This window comes from Protopterus annectens, chromosome 1.part0 (assembly GCF_019279795.1).
Source record: "Protopterus annectens isolate FY-2018-M chromosome 1.part0, PAN1.0, whole genome shotgun sequence".
Classification (NCBI taxonomy): domain Eukaryota; kingdom Metazoa; phylum Chordata; order Ceratodontiformes; family Protopteridae; genus Protopterus; species Protopterus annectens.
This window is the reverse complement of record NC_056725.1, coordinates 1,281,058,801-1,281,084,883: the sequence shown is the minus strand read 5'-3', so window position 1 is coordinate 1,281,084,883 and position 26,083 is coordinate 1,281,058,801. Positions and strand designations below refer to the sequence as shown.

At 39.6% G+C, this 26,083-nt stretch overlaps 1 protein-coding gene across 1 annotated transcript in view; it reads left to right on the top strand.

Annotated features, from left to right (window-relative positions):
- MALT1 (MALT1 paracaspase) overlaps window positions 1–26,083 on the top strand; it is a gene marked incomplete in the record, with an annotated part of 841,583 nt that overhangs the window by 334,286 nt on the left and 481,214 nt on the right. The window contains 1 exon segment of the mRNA XM_044066161.1: window positions 19,269–19,447. Within this exon segment, the coding sequence (XP_043922096.1) occupies window positions 19,269–19,447 (179 nt within the window).

Genomic DNA, 26,083 nt, shown 5'->3' with positions numbered 1-26,083 from the left:
AAAATGTTTCCAAGCCCCTGGTGAAACAGGAAACCCTTCAAACCCTAATTTCATTGAATTTTGATGTTTGTTAGCTTTTGAAGGCGGTGTTTTGGAAGAAGTGTCAGTAAATGTAATTTGATCTGATGTAATGCAAGATGTCCTTCCATATCACTCTTACAGTATTCTGGATCTTCTGCCAAGGGTAGCCCAACATTTAGCCAATATACCAACACCTTCAGCTCTTATAAGCGTCGTACATCACCTGTATGCTTCCTGTGCAAGACGTAGGGCATAAAGGTGACATACAGACGCAGATACTCTCTGCTGCCAGTCCGAATGCTATTATTGAACATTGGTCTGAATGCATTTCTGTTGTGCTGGTTACCACGTCATTTTTTCAGGCAAATGCCCTGTTGGGATTTCTTCTCTTCTTATTCTTTTAATGTTTGTTATTGTGTTCATGTCATCCAGAAAGTAAAAATGTCAGTGCGGGAGGCAAATTCTTCATAACGACCTTCGTGACCAATGTCTTTTTGTTTGGGTGCTGCCACAATCATATGCAGTATTCCATCTGCCAGGTGTTTGTACCTAAACTGTACATAGTCGCCTCCACTCTTTGTCCATATACCTGCAGAACTAACATCTTAAGTTGTTGGTTCATGGTGCTATAATGGAATCCTCCCATCCCGAGGCCAGCCACCTGCCAAGAAAAAGGCTAAAAAAGTCAGGCCCGATTTGACTGCTGTCCATCCTACCCCAGTCGCCTCTCTAGAGGCAACTGAAAGCCCTGAATACCCTATGGTATGGTATGCAATGTTTTTGTTACAAATGTATTAGAACTGTATGTCATATATATATATATATATATATATATATATATATATATGTCATATATATATATATATATATATATATATATATCAAACTAGGTTTGTACAGATGTATTGAAAAGGGTTTGAAAAATGGTTGTGTTTAGAATGGATCCACAGTGTGCCCTGCTGGAACAGAACAGAAATATATATGCACTATTGTAACTGTTTAAATATATATATATATATATATATATATATATATATATATATTTTAACAGTAGAAACTGGAGCACAGGAGGTAAACTTCAGTCCAGCAAAACTTCAGAAAAATATCTGAAGTTAAATTATTTTATGGCTACACAATAAAAGATGATGTCTTTCAGTTTCAATGCACCAAGGAGACACAATGTCTAAAACAGAAGTTTCTGTATTGTCTTGGAAGTGTATTCTTGTTTTATGACTTCCAACATTTGCCAAAAATCTGAAGAAAAGCCCTTGTCTATGTATTTTTACAGGTAGAAGCTAAATGGTACCAGCTGCCATCAATGGTTGTTTGTTTTGCTTTGGATTCCTCTGCCATGACTCCGTCTGATGCCGTCATGGATCTGGTTTCTTCCATGTCCTCAGAGGCTTTTCAGACGTCTGTACATGACATTGAGAGGAACCTTGGCTGATGATCAAAGGACAGAGGGGGGATTCCCCAGATTTTAGTGTGGGAGGAGAGTCCTATCACTATTGTAGATCCGCTTCAGGGGTCTGACCCTCTGAGAGTATTTTGAGTGGACTTCCCGCAGAAAAGAAACAAAACACAAAGTATATTTCCCTGGTTGTGGAGGACCCCCAACATGAATGGCAGGAATTCACCCAGGGTTTATTTAATGCTTTGATGGCCTTGAAGCCTCCTCAAGGAGTCTCTCTTCCTGCTCCCCCCAGTCTTTCACTCCAGTCAAGAGACTTAGGGAATTGGACTCCTCATATGAGGATCTGGAATAAGGGGAAGAATCCCTGGCTTCTTCCCAAATCCCTTCCTCCCTGTACTACAGTTCTGAGGAAGAGGATTCCTTAAGTAAAGACTCACCTTTGGAAGAGCTTTCTTTGGGGAATACCATTACCAGCATGATGGACTATTTTAAGTGGGATTGTTCCCAGGTCTCTGATATTCAAAAAAGGTATTATGAGCTCCTACAGATGAAGTTTCCCAAACCATCTGCTGTTCCTCCTGTTCTGGCTGCCCTTTTACATACCTTTTCTGCAGCTTCTTTATCCCCTGACTGTCAACATCCTGCAACAAAAAAAGCTGGATAGGTTCTACAAGGTGCCTGAGGAGTGCAAATTTCTTTATAAATACCCTTCTGTTGACCCTTTTGTTGTGTCAGTCTCTTCTGACAAGACATCCAAGTTGTTGCCTTTCACCAAGCTGGTACCTTCTGATGAGGCTAGTAGAACCATGGAAAGGTTGGGCAAGAAAGTTTATACTGTTGCCACCCTGTCCTTTAGTGCCATTAACGACCAGACTCTTATGACCAGGTGTGTTTTGGCGTTACTTTCCCAGGTTTCTTAAGTGGTTTTTGACCTTTCTGACTCTGAGGGGAAGGCTTTGGCCCTTTCCCTGCAGGGCTTCACTTTGCAAGTTGCTCAACATTCAGTTAAATGCAGCTATGATGCAGCTGATACCTCTTCCAGGGCTGCTGCCTTTGGTTCAGTTATAAGGTGTTATTCTTGGCATTGTCTTCAGACTTTGCCTGATGACATCAGGCCAAACTTTTAAATAGTTCTTTGGATAAGAAAAGTCTTTTGGGATCTTCTGATAATGATTTGTTCAAGTCCCTCCTAGATAAAGGCAAAGCCGTGCAGGAGCTGAACCATATTTTTGTTTCTCCTATTCCTAAGATTCAGAGGAACTATCCTTCCAAATCTGCCTTTGTTTGTAGAGAGTCTCACCCCCCCTCCTAGAAGGTATGAAGGGATCTAGGTGTGTTCACCTGCTAAGTCTAGTCAGACTCCTGCCTCTCAGAAACCTTCTTTTCAGGACAAGCATGGTTCTTTTGATGATTTGCTTCCTCCTCCCCTTGGCTAGGTTCTCTTTTCTCAATATCTTTCCCTGTCTCTTCCAAATTGGATACAAATCATCTAGGACTCTTATTTGAGGTCTGTCCATTATCTATCAAGAATATTACATGGTTTGGAAGTCTCTTCCTTCCTTTTCAAGCATTCCTCAGAACAGCTTTTTCACTTCCCAAAGATTCTTCACTCTGTTTTGGATCTTTCAAGGTAGGAAAGGGTTTCTATTCCAAAATGTTTTTAGTCCCATGAAAGGAGGTTGCATGGAGACCAGTTCTGGATCTTTCCTTGCTAAGCACCTTTCTCAAGATTCCTTAATTTCCAATGTTATCTCTTCAGATAGTGTTTCCTCTTCAACTTCCTCAGGTCTTTCTGGTGTCTTTGAATCTCAAGGATGCATACCTTCACATCCCCATTCATCCCCTTTTCAGGAAGTTTTTGCATTTCTCTGTCTCTTCCTTGAATTTTCAGTTCCCTGCTTTGACCTTTGGCCTTTCTACTGCTCCAGGGTCTTCATCAAATACCTTGCTCCTGTCGTTGCTTTTTTCAGGCTTCAAGGTATTCAGATTTTTCTCTAGTTAGATGATTTGCTTATTCAGACTCCTTCAGCCAGCACACTGCTTTAGGACCTCCAGTTTACTACTTGCCTAATACACAGTCTGTAGTTCACCATAAACCTCCAGAAGTCAGTTCTGATGCTATTCCAGGTTCATATTTTTCTCTGATGACTGCTTCAGATGATTCCCATGTTGGCATCTCTCCCTGCCCCCAAGGCTCAGTCTTTGATAATCTTTTTCCACTCCCTTCTTCCTCTGATGTCTGTCATGGCCAGGGCATTTCGCAGGGTCCTGGGGTTCATGGCTTCCAACATTCACACGCTCCTTGTCAACAGGCTATGTATATAAGAAAACTTCAGTGGTACTTCAAATCAGTGTGGCTTCAACATTACCACCCACTAGAGCTCCTAGTGCCTTTTCTTCCCTGTCTCAAGCTTGAGCTTCAGTGGGGGATTCATCAGCTCTCTCTCAGTCTGAGGTTTCCTTTTCAAGCTCCTCTTTCCAGTCAGGAGCTTTTTACAGATGCTTCAAACAGGAGATGCGGTGCCTTCTGTGGCCACCTGAAGGTTGGGAGTCCCTGGCTTCCTCATCAGAGGTCAGACCATATCAAAAGAGATGAGGGCTCTGCAAGCTTTTCATTCCTTCTTTCATTGTGAGCCCCTCAAAGTTTTCACAGACAATACCACTTTGATGTGATATGTCAACAAGCAGGGAGCATGAGGTCCTATCTTCTTTGCAGAGTAACTCTTCACGTCTGGGATCTTGCTATCCAGTATCAAGTCACTCTTCAGGTGGTTTACATTCCCTCAGAGTGCAATCTAGTGGCAGATTCTATGAGCAGGTCCAGCACACATGCTCATGAATGGATGCTTCAGAGATGTGTTCTTGAACATTGGCTGTTGGTGGGTATTCCTGAAGTATATCTTTTCTCTTCCCCTCTGAACAAACAACTTCCTCTATTCTGTTCCAGAGTCTCAAGTCCTTTGTCTTGGAAAGTGGACAACCCTGTATTTACCTTAGGGATGTTTCTGTATGCTCCCCCTCCTTTGCCACAAGTTCTGCACAAAGTCAAGCAGAACTCTCCCAAACTCTTGCTGGTAGTTTCCTTTTGACCTAGACAGCATTGGTTCCCCCTTTTTTCTCATTTGGCCAGGGGCAATCACCATAAGTTATCTCACTGGATGGATCATCTCACACAAGACAAGTGGTCTCTTGTCCATCCTAACCTGTCCACTCTTCAACTGACACTGTGGGTGATAGGGTTTTGATCCCTTTCAGGCACCTCTTTTCTGAGGATGTACTTCCGGTCCTGCAGGAGGCCAGGAAACCTACTACCGGGAAATCGTATATGTCCAAATGGAAAAGATTTTCTTTCTGTTGCCTCTCTCGCCATCAAGATCCTCTCTCAGTGGAGGTTTCTCTGGTACTTACTCATTTGTGTGATGTGCTTCATGCTGGGTTGGCATTTTCAGTGAAAGCTCCCATCAGCAATTTTTGCTTGTCTGCCCTTGAGTCCACCTTTGGCCTATAGGTTTAAGGTCAAGCAATTCCTTAGAGGCATTCTTTATATCAGGCCTCCCAGGAAGCCCATTCCACCTTTTTGGGACCTTAATTTTGTATATGAGAAATGTTACCAGGCTCCTTTTGATCCTTCTTGTTCAGCTTCCTTGCAACTTTATACTTGGAAGACTGTTCTGTTTTTGGCCCTTATTTCAGCCAAATGAGTGTCTGAACTTCAGGCTGTCATGGACATTTTCACAGAGACAAGGCTTCTCTTTGTTTTATTCCTTCTTTTATGCCTAAGGTGGTTAATATTTTGTCCCTTAGTCAATCTATTCATCATCTTTTTTTTTTCTTCAATGCAGTATGCCAGTGAGAAGGTTCTTCACACCTTGGATTTGCATAGACAGCTCAGGTACTCTTTGGATTAAACTAAAGTTTTTCACAAATCTGAGCAGCTTTTTGTTTCTTTTCATCTCAGGACTTTGGGTCTGACTGTTTCTAAACAAACCATCTCCACTTGGATTTCTAAGGCCATTTCGTTTTGTCATTCTTTTCATGGCAAATGTCTTTGTTTTTCGTTGTCTGTAAAGGCACATTCTACTAGGGCAGTTGCCTCCTCTGGTGCATTTTTCAAGGGTCCGGATACCGTTTCCATCCTTGGGGCTGCTACTTGGTCCTCTGTTCATACTTTCACTAAACATTACAAGTTGGATGTTGTTTCCAGGGCCAGAGCAGGATTTGCCAGGGCTGTCTGGCATGTGTTTACAGAGGGCTCTTCTCTGCCTTCCTCTTGAGCTCTTGTACTCTCACTTAGTTATAGAATAGTGCAACAGTGATATGGAAGGACATAGTACAGTTATGTAAAATCTTTCCATAACAGTAGATGTCCTCGTCTTTCCTGCTCCACTATTCAGTCCCTCCCCATTCCCCCTCAAGCCTGAATCATGCCCTATGTTCTGGTTTATTCTGAATCTTGCCATGTGTTCTGGTTGCCCTCCTGGCCAAGGTGCCCTCTTCCCTTATTCCTTTTTTATTTTTCTTCTGGATGCTTATGTTCCTTTTAGTCCCTGATAGTATTCTGTTCCTCCTGGGACTTTTTCAGTTCTGAGTGTCTGCATCCATATGTTACCTTTATACCCTACATCATATGAGGTGATCACATTTGTGACCAATGGCTCATAGAAGAACTGAAGACTGGTAGGTGAAAAATACTGCAACAGTGAAGAGGACATCAACTGTTATCTTAAGTGTGACAAAGAGCGATACTGCCAGCACAACTATCTGGAATTTTGTAAATAATTATATGTTATTTGTGAATATCAGCATGATCTATATAAAATGTTTTTGTTACAAATGTATTAGAACTGTATGTTATATATATATATATATATATATCAAACTAGGTTTGTACAGACGTGTTGAAAAGGGTTTGCAAAATGGTTGTGTTTAGAATGGATCCACAGTGTGCCCTACTGGAACAGAACAGAAATATATATGCACTATTGTAACTGTTTAAATATATATATATATTTTAACAGTAGAAACTGGAGCACCGGAGGTAAACTTCAGTCCAGCAAAACTTCAGAAAAATAGCTGAAGTTAAATTATTTTATGGCTACACAGTAAAAGATGATGTCTTTCAGTTTCAATGCACCAAGGAGACACAATGTCTAAAACGATGGAAGTTTCTATGTTGTCTTGGAAGTGTGTTCTTGTTTTATGACTTCCAACATTTGCCAAAGATCTGAAGAAAAGCCCTTGTCTATGTATTTTTACAGGTAGATGCTAAATGGTACCAGCTGCCATCAATGGTTGTTTTGGTCCTGGGGACTAGAAGTCACATGACAAGAAATGATGTAATTCTGCAAGCTAGCCCAGCAGTAATATTTGAGATATTAATTTGAGAATTCTCTGAGAGAGACAGCATTCTGTATTCTGTATTTGACCTGACAATAATTAGAGATGATCCATTCACCACATCTGCCTTGCTCCGTAAGTAAGTTTCTAGAGAATAGTAACGCTCTTAGATGTAGTTAGTAATATAGAAAAGCTTAATCTAGATATTTTTCTTCATTTATTTGAGACTGTCCTGCAATGTTGTTTTAAATATTTCCTGTGATTTTGAACTCTAATGTTGCTGTAAATATATATTTGGTAGTGTCTTCTTTTATTATTTATTATTAAATATATTTAAACATTTCATTGTGCTGATCTGTCTAGAGCTGTTTAAGTTCTGAGAGTACTTGCATATTTATTTGTTGACACTGTGGGCCACTCCTAATAGCCTTGCTCTTGGTCAAACTACCATTTGTATTAATAGTAACATTATACAGTAAGACTGGGCATCCTTTGTTGCTGGAGGTCTTGGCTTGGCCACTCAACTGAGATCATAACTCTATAGCCGTGCCAGTGGGGAGTCTTACTGGGGATCTGGAGAAAGAGGGATAAACCAGCCCTGGATTGACTGAGGTCTTTCTGTGCTCTTAAGGGAAATTGCAGCTGATGCAGGAAGGTGTATCTGGAAATACTGTGTGTGTTCCTGCTATCCCCCCAATGCACATTCCCCACTGGTTCCAGTGGTGAGGATTGATGCTTCTTGGTTACTGGTCCAGCGGTGGGTTGTGTCAGTACGTTTTCACACAACTGCACTTTTTTCCTCTATGCATAAGTGTATTTGTGAACGATTATCTCAGCAAATATGGTTTGTGTGTTTGTACACTGCTGCTAACTGGTTTGTGACCTGTACTGACACTTTTCTATTTAGCAAGTTCTGCTTAAACTACTTTTATTTAGCAAGTTCTGCTTAAAGTTTCACTGTAGTTTGTCACTTGAGCTTATGTGGCAACCTGTTGCCATAGGTGCTACAGCACATCTTACAGATGTTTTGTGTAATCCTGGGGAATTGCAGATGAGGAGCATTGTTGCATTAAGTGATGGTCAGAAAGTTTATCAGTTAGTGAGCACTATGTTTCCTAGTAGCAGTGCCACTCTGAAGCTCCAAGTGACAGGACTTGGGTATGCCACCCACCTACAGGTTGTATTCTTGACTATGGCAGTTCTGTGACATGGCAGCTGTATTTTGGAATTCAAATGCTTCTGTTAAATACTCCAAGAAAATAAATACAACTCTAATCAACATGGCTGAAAATTAATTATAAACTTTAATAAAACAAAAAAACGTAAAATAAAAGGTAAGCGCTTTCACAGATACTCAATCTACTTCTTCAGACCATAAAAAAATGCTAAAGGAAGAGCATTTAAAAATCTAACAGCATCCAGTCACTGAAACACGTGCAGTCATATTGACTACTCACTCATAAATTACTTTTATTTTGCGTTTTCTGTTTTATTAAAGTTTCTAGTTCATTTTCAGTGGTGTTGATCGGAGTTTTATTTATTTTCTTAGAGTATTTTATTTTGTATTACTTCGACCTTCATCAAGTGGCTTTGAGTTTTGTTTTGTATTACTTTGTTTGTACTTTACCACTGGAGCATGGCTGAGGAATTGCAACTATAATTAGACTACAGCCTTAATGGCTTTAATGTGTGGTTGGATCGGCTGCTGTTATTAGAAGTGAATCCGTTACTGTCATCTGCATTGGATGTGATATACATAGGAGTGGTATGGCTGTGACATGTAATGCTACTTTTTTCACTAAATTAAGAAAACATGAAAATATGTTGTTTAAATACAAATGGCTGCAGTGGTAGCACTTACAATTTGAGGCCTGTGTTCAACATGAAGTCATACCTTGCAGATTACGCATCTGAAAGATGCCGGCATATGGGAATACTTATTTAGAACTGCTGAAAAGGTGGCAGAACTTAAATTTAAAATTAGACTTATCACCCTGATGAAATATTGCTTCTTAGAGACATTAAGGGTTTATTAAAGGAGCTGAATATAGACTTTACCTCTGAAATTTGTAGAATCAAAACTGAGGAGGTATTTGAAGGGGCTGTGAGTTATGAGAAAAGGTTCCAATATGTGAACTAAAGAAACTCAGAGACATTTCTGATTTTCAGAAAGGGCATATTTTTACTTGACCTCAAAAACAGAGGATGAATGAGACAATGGCATCCAGTGTACAAGCTAACGATATGATGAAAAAAGAAGTAAATAGTGATATGAATGCAGGCACCCAATTAAAGAATTAAACCATGAATAACACAGAATTGGTTGTCTCCTATCTGTTGTTAACCATGATTTATCTACTACTACAACATTGCCCATTACGTCTAGGACTGACAACAACAATTTTAATTCTTTTCAGATCTAATTTTGTCTTAAGTGATGAACAGATTTGTGCATTGAACAAGGGTCTTTCCTACGTACCTACAAGAACATCTGAATTATGCGAGGTCTTAACAGACCTGAGACTTTTTACAAGGAATGTTTCTTTATTACTAATGTATTTAGAACAATCTAATGATTTTAATAATTTTAAGAAACCAAGTACTTTCACCCTGATTACACATCCTTTTATTGAAGCTTTTGTGAGCATTTGTGAAGGAGATACATTCTTCCCTGACAACTAAACATAAATGTTCTTTCTGTAATTTAACACCTCAACAAATTTTACCACATTAGAAGAGTTAAGATCTGCCCCCCCACATTGAGATATGACCAGCAGATAAAGGTGGGGGAATAGTAATTATGGATAAGCAGTTCTACTTTGAACAGATGCATTCCATGTTGAATGATGTCAAGACTTATAAGAACATCGCTGGATATTTGGTTAAAGCCATTATTGATACATGTGTTAGTCTACGACCTGCTTATGACTGGCCAGATTAGTGAGGAACTACATGAATATTTTCATACTGAACATCCCATCGTTCCAGTACTGTATGGTCTACCTAAAGTACATAAGGACCCTGTCTGACCACCTATGCCTCCTATTGTATCCAGGTATGGCTGGTTCACAGAGTCTCTATCAGTCTTAGTAGATAAGACACTTAGACCTGCACTGAATAAGGCAGTGACAGTACTTGAAGATAAGTCTTTCTTAGAGGATTTTTCTTCTTAGTGTGATCAATATGATGGGATTTACGACTATGTTTTTGTCACATGATGTAGCTTCACTGTTTACAGTGATACACAATGATTGGGGCATTGATTGTGAGAGGCGATTGCTTGGTAACAATATTGACTGGCCAGTGAGTAAGGTCAATTTGCTATGTGAATTAATCAAACTGATACTTGAAAATAATATCTTTGTTTTCAACAACTTTTATATCCAGCAGACAGGAGTTGCAATGGGCACAGCATGTGCCAACACTTATGCCAACTTTGCCCTGCATGCTGGGAACAAGAGTATGTGTTGCATAATAATGTTTTTTTCTGGGGAATAGCCTGTTCTACAGGCGATTTGTGGATGATATCTTTCTCATATGGAAAGGAACAAAACAGAGCTTGAATAGTTTTATTGCACAAGATAACTGATTTTTTGAAGTTTAGTTATTGTCTTTCTCATAAAAGTGTAGACTCCCTTGGTGTTACAGTTGCTAAGGAGCACTGGGACATTGCCACACTCATCTCTACAGGAAACCTTGTAAGATGAATACCCTCTTACACAGAACCAGCATGCATCCTGATCATGTTACTAAAAATGTTATGAAGGGACAATTCCTGTGGATAATGAGGCTACATGATGATGACGATGACCTGGTTCCAGCTTTTGGATTTCTTAAGAATGAATTTCTAGCTCAAGGATATAAATTACGTATGATTGAATGGTGCATTTGTTTTATTAAAGTTTATAGTTCATTTTCAGCCATGTTGATTAGAGTTTCATTCACTTTCTTAGAATATTTTATTTTGTATTACTCCGACTTTCATTGAGTGGCTTTGAGTTTTGTTTTGTGTTTCTGTTAAATGTTTAATTTTTTTCTACCCAGATATTAGAAGCCAAGTGAAGATATTTGCCTATGTCACAAGTGATAACTCAATAAAGGTGTTAAAAAAATACTGAGGTTTTATTTTTAGAGTCAGTGCCTCCTGCATCTAATAGAAAGTAGAATGCATACAGGGAGATGAATTCCATTGGTAATTTGCTGTAACAGATACACATGACTACTGTGAATGGAGATAAGGTAAATTCATTGTATATCTCAGAAAAGCATTTATGTATGTGTTCTAGTTAACTATAAACTTTGGATAAAGTTAGCATCATTATTTGAAAGATATGAGAGTAACTCTTGAAAGATTAATATGTTAAATGAGTAGGTTTGTATCATTTAGTACTATGTAAACAAATTGATGTACTGTGACACAAGAGGTTATATGTAGTTTATACTTACTAAATAGCACATTAATTGTATGCTGTTAATAGAAGTTTCTTTGTTGATATAAATATAAGATAATTATTGCTATTGTAAAAGTTATATTTATTGCAGTGAATAGATGGGTTGCAAACTGGCTCAAGGACAGAACCCACATGGTTAGAATTGCTGGAGCCATGTCAGACTCCAAACCAGTTACAAGTGGCGTCCCACAAGGCTCAGTCCTGGGACCTCTCTTGTTCGGTATATAGGTACAGGCCAACACAGAAGAACTGTGGCTGACCAAGTTCGCAGATGACTGCAAATTAGGCGCCATAATCGACTCTCCAGCCGACACAAACATCCTACAAAAGGGCCTCATAGAAACAGACAACTGATGCCAGAGCCATGGCCTCAAGCTAAACACCAAAAAGTGTATAGTCATCCCCTATGGCAAAAACAAAGTGCCCACAAATTACCACATAGGTGGTAATCCATTAAGTACAGAGAAGTAATTAGGGACCTGGGGACCCAAATTGATAGCAATCTCTCATTTGAAAACCACGTGGCCAAAGTGGTTAGAAAAACATTTTATTTAGCCCACCTAATCATGAAGGGATTCACATCTAGATCAGGGGAGGTCATCGTGCCTCTTTACTCATCCCTCATCAGGCCCATAATTGAGTACAATGCCCCTTTCGGGATGTACCTTACCAGACACCTGCAGTAACTGGAAAGACCCCAAAAGTACCTCACCAAGAGGATCAAAGGGCTCAAACAGATGCCATATGCTGCCCGGTTAAAGAAACTCCAGCTCTACTCAATGGGCATACCCCCTGCTCAGAGGCGACCTGTGCCTGACTTATAAAGCCATGGACATACTGCACTTCAGAAAATCCAAATCCCATCAAGCTACGCACTCGAGAGACTTGAACCTCAGCACTGAAATAAATAGGGCATGCTGGAGGGACAGATTCACAACCCAGAGGCTCCCTTCACTCTGGAATAAAATCCCAGTCCAGGTTAGGCAGAGTCCCTCATTGACTCTCTTCAAGAGGAATCTTGATGAGTGGATGGGAGATCGTAGGTTTACCCCGGGTATCACTTCTGTGTCACTGTTAGACAGAGGCACAGTATACTAACCTCGAAAAAGTGCATACTACAATTCATTTAAAATGGGTGGCGAAAGCCAAACATAATCTGGCTAGGCTTATAAATGCCCTAGGGCAGATAGCCTAGTGTGAACCTATGAACCTATATATGGATCCTTAATAAAAACTTCTTAAAAAAAAGGAAATTCTAGGTATGGAGCCTAGAAATAAGAGTCAGTTATGCATTTTGGTCATTCGTCCTAAACTGGATTTAATTAAGTGGCCAATAAAAGACTCTCTTAAAGTTCATCTTATCTGAATTAGTGCTGTTATTTAGAATAGTGGACAAAGTAGCTTGGGCAAAGTGAAGAATTTTTTTTTCACAGAAGGTGAAATGGACATGTGGAACAACATTCTTATGGCTGTTGCATGTTCTGTAACAACTGAAGACTTTCAGCTACCATAGACTAGATAGTCAGAAATCCTTCTGGAGTGGAAACCATTAGTAAAGTTGAATCAACAACTTCTCCAAAAGTAAAGGGGTCTACTTTATGTGCTCAAAAGCTGAAACACCCGAATCCAAATAGCTCAACACATAAAGAGCGAACTGCAAATACATCGAATGAACGAAACAGCAAAAGTGGAAATATCAAATTTGCATAGTTGACCCGTCTGAGGTATAGCTCCGTAACGTAAGTGTGCGATAGTTACCGACCTTAGATTTAGGGAGGGGTTAAGGTAAGTGCATAGGTAGGTAGTGTATGTAAGGTTTTGTGTAGGTAATGTATGTAAGGTTTAGTGTAGGGTTTTGCTAAGTGTATGTGTGTGGAATATTTAGATTGTTTGGGTATAGCTCCGTAGGGGAAGTGTGCAGTAGTTACGGACCTTAGGGTTAGGGAGGGGTTAAGGATAGTGCATAGATAGTTGTGTATGTGGGTTTAGTGTGGGGTTAGCAGTAGGGTTTTGGTGCTTTGATTTAGGGTTAGAAGTAGGGTTTTGGTTAGTGTATGTATGTGTTTTTTTTATTGTGTTTGGGTAGGTAGTGTGTTGCGGGTGGTGGGTTGGCCGACTATGATGGTTCGAGGTTATAAATTTCGCACTTTAGTACATTCAACATATTCACGGTTCGCTCTTTATGTGTTGTGCTATTTGGATTCAGGTTTTTCGTATTTCAAATGCATAAAGTAGACCCAAGTAAAGGCTGTGAGTAGAGTGAGTGAACCAGGCAGTCCTTGTCTTCCAAGTCTTTCTGTTTGTCTCCTGATAATACTTTCCCCCTTATGTTTGTATATGTTGTGTAGTCATGAAGATTGCAGCATGTCAGTGTGGGTTACCACAGCTCTCTTTGTGGCATTAATAGGAAGTAATTTGCTGCAGAGTTACAAGAAATGCATTTCTCTTCACTGAACATTACTATAGCATTAGAAAGCTACCAAAACAGGAAGCACTTTGTGGGCACGTTTTAGTGGAGTATTCATTTTATGTAAATGTTTTAGTTGAGTACAACTTAAGAAGAAGCTTTGTATTTTGTGTGTGTGCGTGTGTGTGTGTGTGTGTGTGTGTGTGTGTGTGTGTGTGTGTGTGTGTGTGTGTGTACACACTTTATGCTGACCTTAAACAACTGCAAATCCTCAAGTCCTGCTTGAGTTAATTGCATTATTTTTTAAGTAACAAGAAACATGTTCTTTATAATTTTTGTGGTTGAACTTTCTCTGTTTTATCTGTCTTAACTCCTCTATGGCTCTGTGAGGCAAGTTGTTTGGTAACAGTTAATAGGCTTATCTGTCCACTGTCTGATGTCCAACAATTTAATTTTAGGACTTGATATTATACTTGCATATCTTACATCCTACCAAAGCTCCATCATTCCCCCACTCAACCACTACCACTGTACTACTACTCACACCACCACTCATGTCTCACCCTCACTCAGCTCCCCTCCCACCAACTCAAGAACCATTCCTATGCACCCTCCGCATAGTCTACCAACTATATTACTCAAATATAAAGCATCCCTACAACTTAACATAGTAACCCTCCCACCATACCTATTACCCACAGAGCACAATCATAAAGTTTCCCTAATAAACAAACACATTCAAAAACTGAGAAAACTAATAACCTCATGCATATCAAAACTAGCCCTAAGTGGAGACATCCACCCCAACCTTGGCCCTACCATCTCCAACCCCAATCCTATAAACAGACTAGAAACCACATCTTCTCCCACATCACAGCCACTAGAAAGCCAAGTGACTTCCTTCTACTAAGCCTAAATATTGGAAGTATATCCAACAAACTCCATGCCACCATAGACTTGTACTCCCCAGATATAGTCATCCTGACAGAAACCTGGCTAAAACCTCACATTACCAGTGAGAAAAATACTCCCTACCAGTTACGACATACTAAGAATAGACCGGCTAAAAAAGAAAGGAGGCGGTGTAGCTATAATATTTAAACAGCTTCTAAACATCCAGATCTTAAAATCATCAGCTTCACAAATAGGCAATGAAGAAGTAATATATACCAACCTCAAAATAAACCAAAATAAAACCATCAACATAATTGGATGCTGCTTCCCACCTGGCCAAAACATTCCTCCACTAGAAAACCTCCTCAGCTGGTCTACCCACCATCTCCCCCAAGAAACTGTCATTTTAGATGATTTCAATATTGACTGGCAATCCTGTTCTGGCAACAATCCAACCCATCATATAAACCTTCATGGCTTCACCCAACTAGTCCAGTCGCCAACCAGGATAAATAAAAACTCCAGCAAGCACACTACCCTGGATTGGATACTAGTCAGTAAGAGCCCCCAGTCATATATAACAGGCTGCTTGTCAGATAGCCTCAGTGATCACTCCCCAACATTCCTACTCAAAAAATACCTATACCAAGCTAAACCTGTCATCTACCGTCAAATACGTAAAAAACTAAACTTTATCCCACTCACATTCATCTCATCCCTCAAAGAATGTAACTGGCCTCCCCTAAAGTACCTCAGTCTTGATGACGCAGTTGAATTTTTTAATACTACCTTCCTGAGCATCCTTAATTACCATGCCCCCATAACACTTTCCAAGCACAACCCTATCCATGGCTGCAGAAAACCACTAAGTCAGAAATGAAAAACAGGGATAAAGCCTGGGATCATTGGCGCAAAATCCCCTCAACTAGACAGAAATTCCTAGAACTACGCAATAGAGTTAAAAAGCTAATAAAACAGGACACATTCCAATGCTACCAGTCTGCCCTAGACTCCTCCCAACACAGTCCCAAACAATTCTGGTCCTCCATAAACACCATCCTCCACGCAGGTAAAGTCAGTACCTCTCCTCCTAACATTCCTCACTCCTCCAAAAATATTGCTACCTCATTCAACACACACTTCACATAAACCATACTGTCAATAGCTAAACAACACAACCCCCCTCCACTCAACTAGCAATCTCCCCACTGTCTTCTCTTTTTCTCCTGTACCTACCTCCAACATAAAAAAACTCTTAACTAAACTTAAGCCCACCAAATTACAGCAGACAACGTTGTCAAAGGAAAAATATACTTTAAAAATGATCAAAACACGGTAGGTTCAGGTTAGGACACTTTAATCTTGCAGCAAGGAGACAAAAACGTGCTAATACAGAGTTTGCCTAACCAGAAACAGGAAATACTTTCATTCTTATACATTCTTAAACTGGTTATGTCCTACCAAGCTGACGTAACAGATTACCACCTTTTTCATCATCATCTGCTGACCATCTTTCCTATGAATTTCTGCTGATTTATCAATTTTTATGTGAAACTTCCTGAGGAAAACAACATGGCCTTGATTACTCCCAGTTAGATACATGTTATGTTGCCATTCAAGGTACTATGGCTAATTCAAGCACAATGCTAGCAGTTCATTTCTCTCATAATCCTTTGTCTACTTTATCTCTAAGTTACTGCAGCTGCACATGTTCCCATCCTTCGAACAAAGCTGATTGTCTAAAATCATTGCATTTACAGAATATAGTATTGTTCATTCATTCGTTCCTGACCTAGCAGATAAGCACCTGCTTCTCAAGTACATTTCCAAAAGGCATAAACATGAATATTGCTGTGCTAGCAGTTACTAGGTCAGAGGGCAACTTGCAAGTTTCAGAAAGCATACTGCAGTTTTCAAAAAGCATCTTTTTCAGTCTCATATGAAACTCAATTTGTATAAAATACAGTGCATGAAAAATAGAATGAAAAGCATATTAAAATACTTGGTTATTAATTGGCATTAAGCATACACACATTAATACATATTTTTCTAACAACCTCCCAAGTGAATACCTACAAATCGCAGCTGATGCTCTGGCCTACCCAGTATCCATCTTGATTAACCAATCTCTGTCAGAAAGTTATGTTCCCACACTGTGGAAAGTATCACATATAATTCCCCTCCACAAAACTAACCAGTTACCACCCCATAGCTATTCTCTCTTCACTCTCCAAAGTACTAGAGAGATGCATACATTCTCAGGTCTCAGACTACCTCCTTACTAACAACCTCCTTTCCAATACTCAGCATGGTTTCCAACCAAACCATAGCACCACCACTGCCTTACTCTCCTTTACTAACACTATCCTTCAGCATCAAAACAATGGCTGTCTCTCCTCTGCTACTTTCCTAGACCTATCTAAAGCATTTGACATGGTCCCACAAAAACAACTCACCTCTGTCCTCAATAACCTATCCTTCTCTGTCAGTCACCAACTGGTTTCAGAGTTACATGTCTGACCGCCAACAATCTGTTGTATGGCAGAATGACATATCTCCTCAACTACCTGTCTCCATAGGGGTTCCCCAAGGATCCATCCTTGGACCCCTACTCTTCTCTGTTTTCACCAATAATTTAGCCTCTGCCACCAAACATGGCACACTCGTACAATACGCAGATGACTCAGCCATGATCTGCTCAGCCCAGTCCCTACCCAAACTGTAAAAAGTCACACAGGAAGCCTTTTCCTCTGTTGAAACCTGGTTATCCGATGCCCAATTAATACTCAACCCAAACAAAACTAAACTACTCCTCTTCCAACCCACCAAACATGCTCAAAACAACTCTCACTTTAACATCACAGCAAAAGACAACACCACTATATACCCAACTGAACACACCAAATTGCTAGGAGTGAAAATAGACAATAAACTAAAATTTGACATTCACATATCCATGACCATAAAAAAGTCCACAAAAAACTAGGAGCATTATATAGAAATAAGCAACTTCTCACCAAAGCAGCAAAGATTTCAGTAGCAAATTCCCACCTTATCTCCACCCTACTTTATGCCTCTCCAATATATGCCAACCTAAGGCAATGTGATCTAAACAAGCTAGAGTCTGCTACAACAAAGTCGCCAAATTCGCCACAGGGGCATCCTACCATAGTCACCACTGTCTCTCACTTGCTGAATTGGGTTGGCTTGAACTCCCTCACCTCCTTCAATGGTATCAACTATCACTCGCCCACAAACTAGTAAACCATCCACTAAATGTCCCATCCCTCCAGAATCTACTCCAACCCTATCGCACCACCAGACCACTAAGATCCAGCAACAAAAATCACTTGCAGATCACTAAAGCCAATAACTCTGCTGGTGAAGCACTATTCTCTTGCGCCATAGCCAAATTATGGAACTCCCTCCCACCCACAATTACCTGCGTACCATCATGCACCCACTTCAAAACTTTATTAAAAGCGCAATTAAAAACATGCTGGCTATGCCCTTGCAACTCTCACTCTATCACCCACCCCATCCAACCACTACCTTTCTTTCCACCCCACTAACTACCTTGATTATAGCAAGCTCAGATGCTCATAAGCCTAGTACTTATTATACAGCAGGAACTTCTTATTGTAACATTTGTTAATGTCTGTTATGTACTTCGCAGATAAAGATTCTAGTTGTCTACTGATGTACTATGTTCTTCATCTGTAAATATGTTTGTAATTAATTGCTATGTTAAATTGTTAATCGCTATGTAATCCAATGTAACTACTGTCTGTTTATTTTAACTGTGGAGCTTTTCTCCCCGGGCCTCCGCTGAAAATGGACCTATGTCCAGTCGGACACTCCCACTCAACAAATGTAAATAAATAAATAAATAAATGAATACTTTTAAAATTTAAATGACACCTTGCATCCCTCAGTGCGGGGGCTGTACCTCTGCATTCTCTGCTGCTTACATATATTAACTTGTTTATTGCTGTACCTTAGAGTAGGGGCATTACTCCAGGATGCTTAAGTCTTGCAATTTGTTTGCATTCCCTCTGTTAACACTTGCATTTTCACTGTCCCAAAAATAGTTGTTGTGATCATCAGACTTTAAATGGACACCCCAGTAAAACATGATGTAAGAACTCTAATTTATTTTGAAACAGTTAAGCCCCAGTGCCTAGTTGTAATGTAATGTTTTCTGAATGCTGACAGCTTTTCTTTTTGAAGTATAGCATTATACATTACGGACATATATGAACTTCCTTTTTAGGGGGAAAAAGAAAAATATAAGCATAAAACAGTTTTTTTTTTATTTGATTTTATATTCGGCAGTAGGAATTCTACTTGAATTTTGGAAGACATTAAAACATAATTCTTGCTGTCTGATGTGGTGTTTACTCCAGGTTAATAACGCATTATGTAATTTGCAGTATACTTGCAGTCTGACAAAATTGTACACATACATTTGGCTTTATGTGGCGTAGGCCATGGCTGAAATATGTCCTTTTGGTTCAACTGAGCCAGTTAATAAAATGAATGAATAGCTATATGATTAAAACAATCATATTTTACTTTTGGAGGACAGTTGAGTATTTTCTGTGGCATCCAGACCATTCACTAAAAATACCACCACCATAGGTGTCATCCAACTGTAGAGCCTTAATGATTCTGTAGGTCTTTCCATTTCACAAAAAATAAGTAAAGTAACTAAATTATTTCTTGTTTTCTTTTCTTTTAATAGATTACAGGCTTGGATTACCTGAGAATAAACTGCAGATCTGCATACAGCCTCAGTCTCAGAAACTGATAGTAGGAGATAAGTTGGTTTTGGAGTGTGGAGCTGTTGGAAAGCCTATTCCACAATATCAGTGGCTCAGAAATGGAGATCCCCTGAAAGATGGATTTAACAAAGTATACACGGTGGGTAACAGTACTAAATCTCTTTGTTATAGGAGTATTACCTGATGTTGTCATTATTCTACACCTTTATTACAACTATCAGTCCACCTAGCAGCAGGACAGCTTAATCATTTTGTGGAATTTTTCAACTGCTTTACCATCTGGAAATAAGTACATTTTTGGCTGTTGCAGCTGACCATTAGCTTGCCCCCCCCAAGGTCTTTTCCTCATTGACTGGGTTTACCAGACCCACCTTAGCCTACCTTGGGCTGTCCCTGACCCACATCTGTGGGAAGTGAGGGGGCTGATGACCCCGGTGCAGCATCACACTGCTGCTGGTAGTGTTATTATTTATGCTCTAACTTTTCCGTGCCACTTGCACACACCCACGATGTGCTTGAATTGGGCGTACAGTGGGGTGTACAGGTGCATCATTCCACCTCTCTGAAACTCAGCCACTGCCTTCACCTTCCTAAGACAAGACCTCCACCCCATGCCTAGCGCCCACTGGGAATCACCCATGATGTATGGCAAAACATTTACCAGCAGTAATTTTCTAGTTAGTAAATGTAAAAATTCATGTTTGGAAATTTATGTTTGCATATTATTGACTGGAAACAGCCCACTGAAATGTTTACTCTTTGTAAGAGAATACCCAAAATGCTGTTATACTGCTTAGGTGACATTGGCCAGAACAATGCTGTTCATTAACAGATGTCATGAGATCTTTCCAGAGATTATGAAATGTCAGTAACTTCTCCGGGTTATGCCATAGGATACTGCCAGAAGTGTGTGTGCTCCTTACTTTTGCCAGATATACCTCCTCAGAAGCTGTGGTCTTAACCTTACATGTTTTAAGAAAAAAAGCAATACAGTGTATATCCAGTCATCAAAAAGGCAAAGTGCTTTGCTCAAGACTTTGTCCAGGGCCAACTAAAGAAAACAAATAGGAACTATTTAGGTATCACAGATCTCAACATATTTATCTTCAGCAAAGAAGTTTTGCTTGTAGCTCTGAGTTTTTCTCTCCTTTATTATCAAGATGCTTTAGTATCAAGAGATGGCGATGCATATTTGTACATTTCTTTATGTCCCAACAAAAGTAATTTTATGGGATTCCAAGTGGATAGCAACTCTTTCCACTTGTCATTTCCGTGATTTGAAATTGCCACATCACCAAAGCTAGTGACTGTGTCCAGCTCTTAACTTTGCCTGTTAAAGGAGTAAAAAAATCAAATATTCCCATCTGTATATGAGCAGAACAGACATCTCCCTTGATTTGAGCAACTTTGTGGCTTGAAGTTTCTTACTCGTCTAAACAGCATATGCTGAAATAAGACTGATTTTTAGAATCAGCATTTAGACCGTTTACCCACAAAGGTTCTGAAGTCCTGATGCTGGTATACACAAATATAGTACAATGTACCCTGAGTGATGCAACAATATGTTATCAAGAGTACAGACTCCAGTAAAATGGTTGGAATGGATCCAAAGAAAGTTTACAAAATTGTGGCAAATTATATGGATCCAGAGCAAGTTTACAAAATTAATTAATTTATATATTTATTTTATTTGCCTTTGTTGACTGGGAAAAGTCCAACTGGGCACATGATTTGTGTTTATAATTGCAGGATAAAAACATACATACATGAGCTTAGTTACATGATTTTTAAATATTTCTTACAAGAACATAGCATTTTGACACAAAAACAAGAGAGATTAACATAATTTGGCTAATTATTGAATAGAGGAATAACACAATAACAGTTAATAGTATGATGGATGCAGGGAAAAGATCAAACTGGGATGTTTTTGGGTTTAGTATACATAGAGACAAGTAGAATGTTGCTTAAAAACTGGTAAGAGGGATATGAAAGGAGAAGTTATGGAAATGAGCAGGAAGATAAATGGACAGAAGAGGAATTGTGGTTAGTGGTGGGGTGTGAGTGAAGGAGGAAAAGTAAGAGTTTAGGGAATCAGTGCAGTATGAGGAGGAGCGATAAGGTACAAAAGATTGGGATTCAAAGTGGCTGTAAGAGTTGGAGAAAAGTAATCTGAGTAAAGCCAGCCAGGTGAGCAGGAAAAACAGAGCCATCTCTGGCAAAGTTTTGAAACTATTTAGTTTTTTTATCAGTTTTAACTGTGTGGAAATTTCATTCCAGAGTTTTGACACATAATGAGAGTAGAGTGTTTCCAGCAGTGTTTGAATATCTTCCTGATACATAGTAGAAGTTTTATTGCTACAGTGAAGGTCTGTAGTGGGTGAATGGTACAGCAGAGTGTTTTGCAATGCTGGGCATTTGTCTGGAGAGTACAGTAGTTTGTGGGCAATGATTAGTTGTGAATAGGTCAGCTGGTTTGAGAGTTCAAGACAGTTTAATTGCTTTAATGCAAGACAGTGGTGTATTTTATAAAGATGGTTCATTGCAAATTTAGCTGTTTTTTAGTAGCAGGAGGCTAGTTTAGTTTTATACATAGTGTTGATAGTTGTAAGAATAGGGGAAGTATATAATAGAGAAGGAAGGAGGTATGTTGCTGCTAAGGTAATCCTTGCTTGGTCTGTCAAGTAGTGTTTGGCCCTATAGAGGTAGTTGAGTTTTTGGTGAGTTTTATTGATGGAGTCAAGTACGTGGTGATTCTATTTGAGGTTGTCATGTATTATGATTCCAAGTAGTTTAGTTTGGCTTATGGTTTCTATTTTTGTGTTATAACTTGTGGTAATATAAAATGTGTGTTTCTGATTAAGGTGTTGTTCTGGAGTAAATAGCATAAGTTCATTTTTGGTATTAAGCAGCTAGTTAGATTTTCTTAGCCATATTTCAATGTCAGTGAAAGTTTTGAGTGATTTTTTATAATTTTGTTATGGATGGGGTAGAGCAGATAAGGCTGAATCAGTGGTATATTTTACAAGTGGGAAGTTTTGTAGTGGTATGAAGTTTATTTATTAAAATATTACATAGAAGAGGGCTGAGTATTGACCCTTGGGGAATACCAACAGAGACTGGCTGAAACGCTGAAAGGTTTTCTTGCCATTTAGTTACTTGCTGACAATTGCATAAATAACTGTGAAACCAGGAGAGAGAGGTAAGTAAGACCTAGTGTTGCAAGCTTTTGTTGGGACACTGTGTCAAATGCTTTGGAAAGGTCAAGGAAAAGTGAAGGTCAAAAAGTCACAAGGTTGCCCTCATTTCTGTATTGGTTTACTATGTTTGTTTTACAAAAAAAAAAAATGTCTATGGCAAATTATACTTACACTGGCAGCTGCAGCTGCCAAACATTCACTCACTAAAATGTGAGTGATTTAGAGGTGATTTGTTCATAATGTACAAAATCAGGACAGCTCTTTCACTACTTCAATGCACGAGTCTAAAAACTGTAACCAACAAATACAGTGACATTCACAGTGAACTTGGATGTAATATGGTTTCAGAAAAAGTAATAGAGCCTTGAAACTCTGTGCTGGTTTATATAAAAAGAACTGGAAATCTATGTGCTTTCAAAAAATGTTTGAAGAAACATGTGGGTAACACAGAATTTGGAAAAGGGTATTTGGCTTGACAAAAGGCAATTAGCCTATTGATACTTGCATACAAAACATCAGTACACACATACAATTATGTATGTCTGAATGATAGCCTGATTATACTCAACTTACCTGCACAATAGAAACAGAATCTGAAGACAGTTACCCATTTACTTCTGAGGAGATCAGTCACAGTAAATTCACATGTCACATTAGTCTTCAACAAATTAAGTCCAATTTCTACATGCAGCACTGCACTCTGACTTCTGCTTATGGAGAGACCATAAGAAGTCTGTTTCTATGACCTTTGCATTAAGCCTGTAAGACTGGTGAGGAAGACATTAGGGTCCTAGGTTTCATTTCTTTTTATTTCCTTATAGTACCAGATACCAGGTTTGTCATGACGAAAGCTCAGTGATTTCTAAAATGCTCACATCCAAGCTACAGACTCTTTGTATTAGCTAGTTCCCATGTTACATACAACTGCAAAAATGAGGGGAAAGCCTCAAAATCTGTTTTTGGGTGTTTCTTTTGGCCTTCCACTTTTATACCCTATGCTGAAACGATAAGATTCCGTTATTGTCATTGCACAAGTACAACAGAATTTATTGCGATCCTCCTAATATTATATATATTCACATATAATGAACATGAATAAATAAGATAATGCAGTACTAAACAATACACTGTAATATAATGCAATGCAGTAACAACTAAGTTATTGCACTTGGTATATTGCACATGAAAGTAATAAAGTAAGTCACACAGGAATGTAAGCATATACCTTATAGTGCAAATGGCTTATCTGTAGTCAGTGAGAGTATTTAACATTGTTCAGTTCATATATGGTTCTGGGATAGAAACTGTTCTTAAGTCTGTTTGAGATGGAATGGACCTGAACCATCTGCTAGAAGGCAGCAGCTGAAACAGTTGATGTCCAGGGTGGGAAGGGTCTTTCAAGATGTTGGTTGCCCTGCTAAGATAGTGAGAGCTGAAAAGTTCCTCCAGAGAGGGCAGTGAGCAACCAATGATTTTCTGGTCAGAGTTAATGATCCTTTGAAGGGCATTCCTCTCTGCTGCCAAGCTGTTGGCATATCACATGGAAATGCAGTATGTCAGCACACTTTCAACAAAACAGAGGTAAAAAGACACCAGTAGCTCTTCCTGCAGGTTGTTTTTTTCCTGAAGATCCTCAGGAAATGAAGTGCCTTCTTGACTGCCTCTGTGATATTTATGGATCAAGAGAGATCTTCTGTCACATGTACACCTAGAAACTTAAAGGCAGGAATCCTTTCCACACGGTCTCCTTTGACATATTGGTTTGTGATCTGCGTTGTGCCTCTGGAAATCTATTATGAGTTCTTTTGTTTTGGCAGCGTTCAGGGCAAGGTTATTCTCAATACACCATACAGTCAGTCTTTGAACTTCATCTCTGTATGCTGTCTCTTCTCCTTCTGAAATAAGTCCAACCACTGTGGTGTTGTCATAGTATTAGTAGAATGAGAGAAAACAGTAATGGGTGTAAAGAGTATACAGAAGGGGGCTCAGCAAACAGCCTTGTGGGACATCAGTGTGTAGCCTGAGAGTGGAGGAGAGATATGAGCCTAGTCTAACATTCTGAGGATGGTTAGTCAAAAAGTTTTTAATCCAATGGCAGGTAGATTCTGAAAAGTCCTAAGCCAGCGACCGGTCTATCCAGGATAATTGTACTAAAAGCTGAACTAAAGTCTACAAAGAGCATCCTCACAGAGCTCCCCTGCTGCTCAAGATGACAAAGTGCAGTATGTAAGGCAGTGGGGATGGCATCTTCTGTAGATCTAATTGCCCTGTAAGCATACTGGTCTCTGTCTGGGTTAGCTGGGAGACCGTCCTTGATGGTGTCACAGAACCAGTTGTTCAAAACACATCATGATGACCGGAGTTAGTGTTACTGGATGGTAGTCATTGAGACTACTGATGACAGGTTTCTTTGGCAGCGGAATGATCGTAGTTGACTTCAGACAAGATGGAATAGTAGACTTAAACAGAGACAGGTTGAAGATCTTTGTGAAGACCCCCACAGAGTTGGTCCATGCATTCTTTCTGCACCCGTACTGTCACTCCATCAGGGCCAGCAGCCTTTCTTGGATTGACCGCTTTCAGCACACATCTTACACTATGCTCTTCTACTGTGAAGGTGTGGTTGGAGGTTGGTATAGATGACGTGAGACTGCTGTGGCCTATCTGCTGGGGTCTAGGCATGACTGCCTCCACTATTTCCACTTTAAAATGGATAAAGAAATAATTAAGTTCCTCGGCCATCAAGGCATTTCCATCTACGGCCATACCATTACTGGTTTTATGGCTGGTGATGTGTTGAATACCTTGCCAGAGTCATCGTAGGTCCTTGTTGGTGAAGTGGTCCTCTATCTTCCTTTTATAGGCTGCTTTAGCCTTTCATCTGGCTCCATTTAGGTAAGCCCTAACCACGCTGTAAAGTACTCTCTTGCCAGACCTGAAGGCTGTGTTGTGGTACTTGAGAAGAGATCTGACCTCCTCCATCATCCAGGGCTTCTGATTAGGGTACACATGAGTGTGTTTGCTGACAATGACATTGTCAACACAGGTTTTTAAGTAGGAAAGCACTGTTGATGTGTACTGTTCCAGATCCTGATTCTTGAAAATGTCCCAATTCTTTCAAAGCAGTCTTGCAGTTGTGAGAGTGCACCTTCAGGCCATATTTTAACAATCTTTGTAGTAATCTGGTCTTTTCTTCTAACAGGAGTGTATGCTGGAGTCAAGAGTGCGGACAAATGGTCTGACTAGCCTAGATGAGGCAGCTGTTTTGCCCTGTAGCCGTCTTTGATATTTGAGTAGGCCTTGTCCAGTGTATTTTCCTACCTGGTTGCACATTTGATGTGTTAATAAAATTTGGGGAGAACTGACTAAGTCCATCTGATTGAAATCACAAGCTATGATATGAACAAGTTCAGGATGGATGTTTTGTTGCAAGTCAGTGATGTCAAACAGATGACCTAGAACTGTGGTAGAATTAGTACCTGGTGGAATGTAAACAGCTGTAACCATGACAGCAATGAACTCCCAAGGTAAATAAAAGGGCCTGCATTTGATTGTCATATACTCCAAATCAGAAG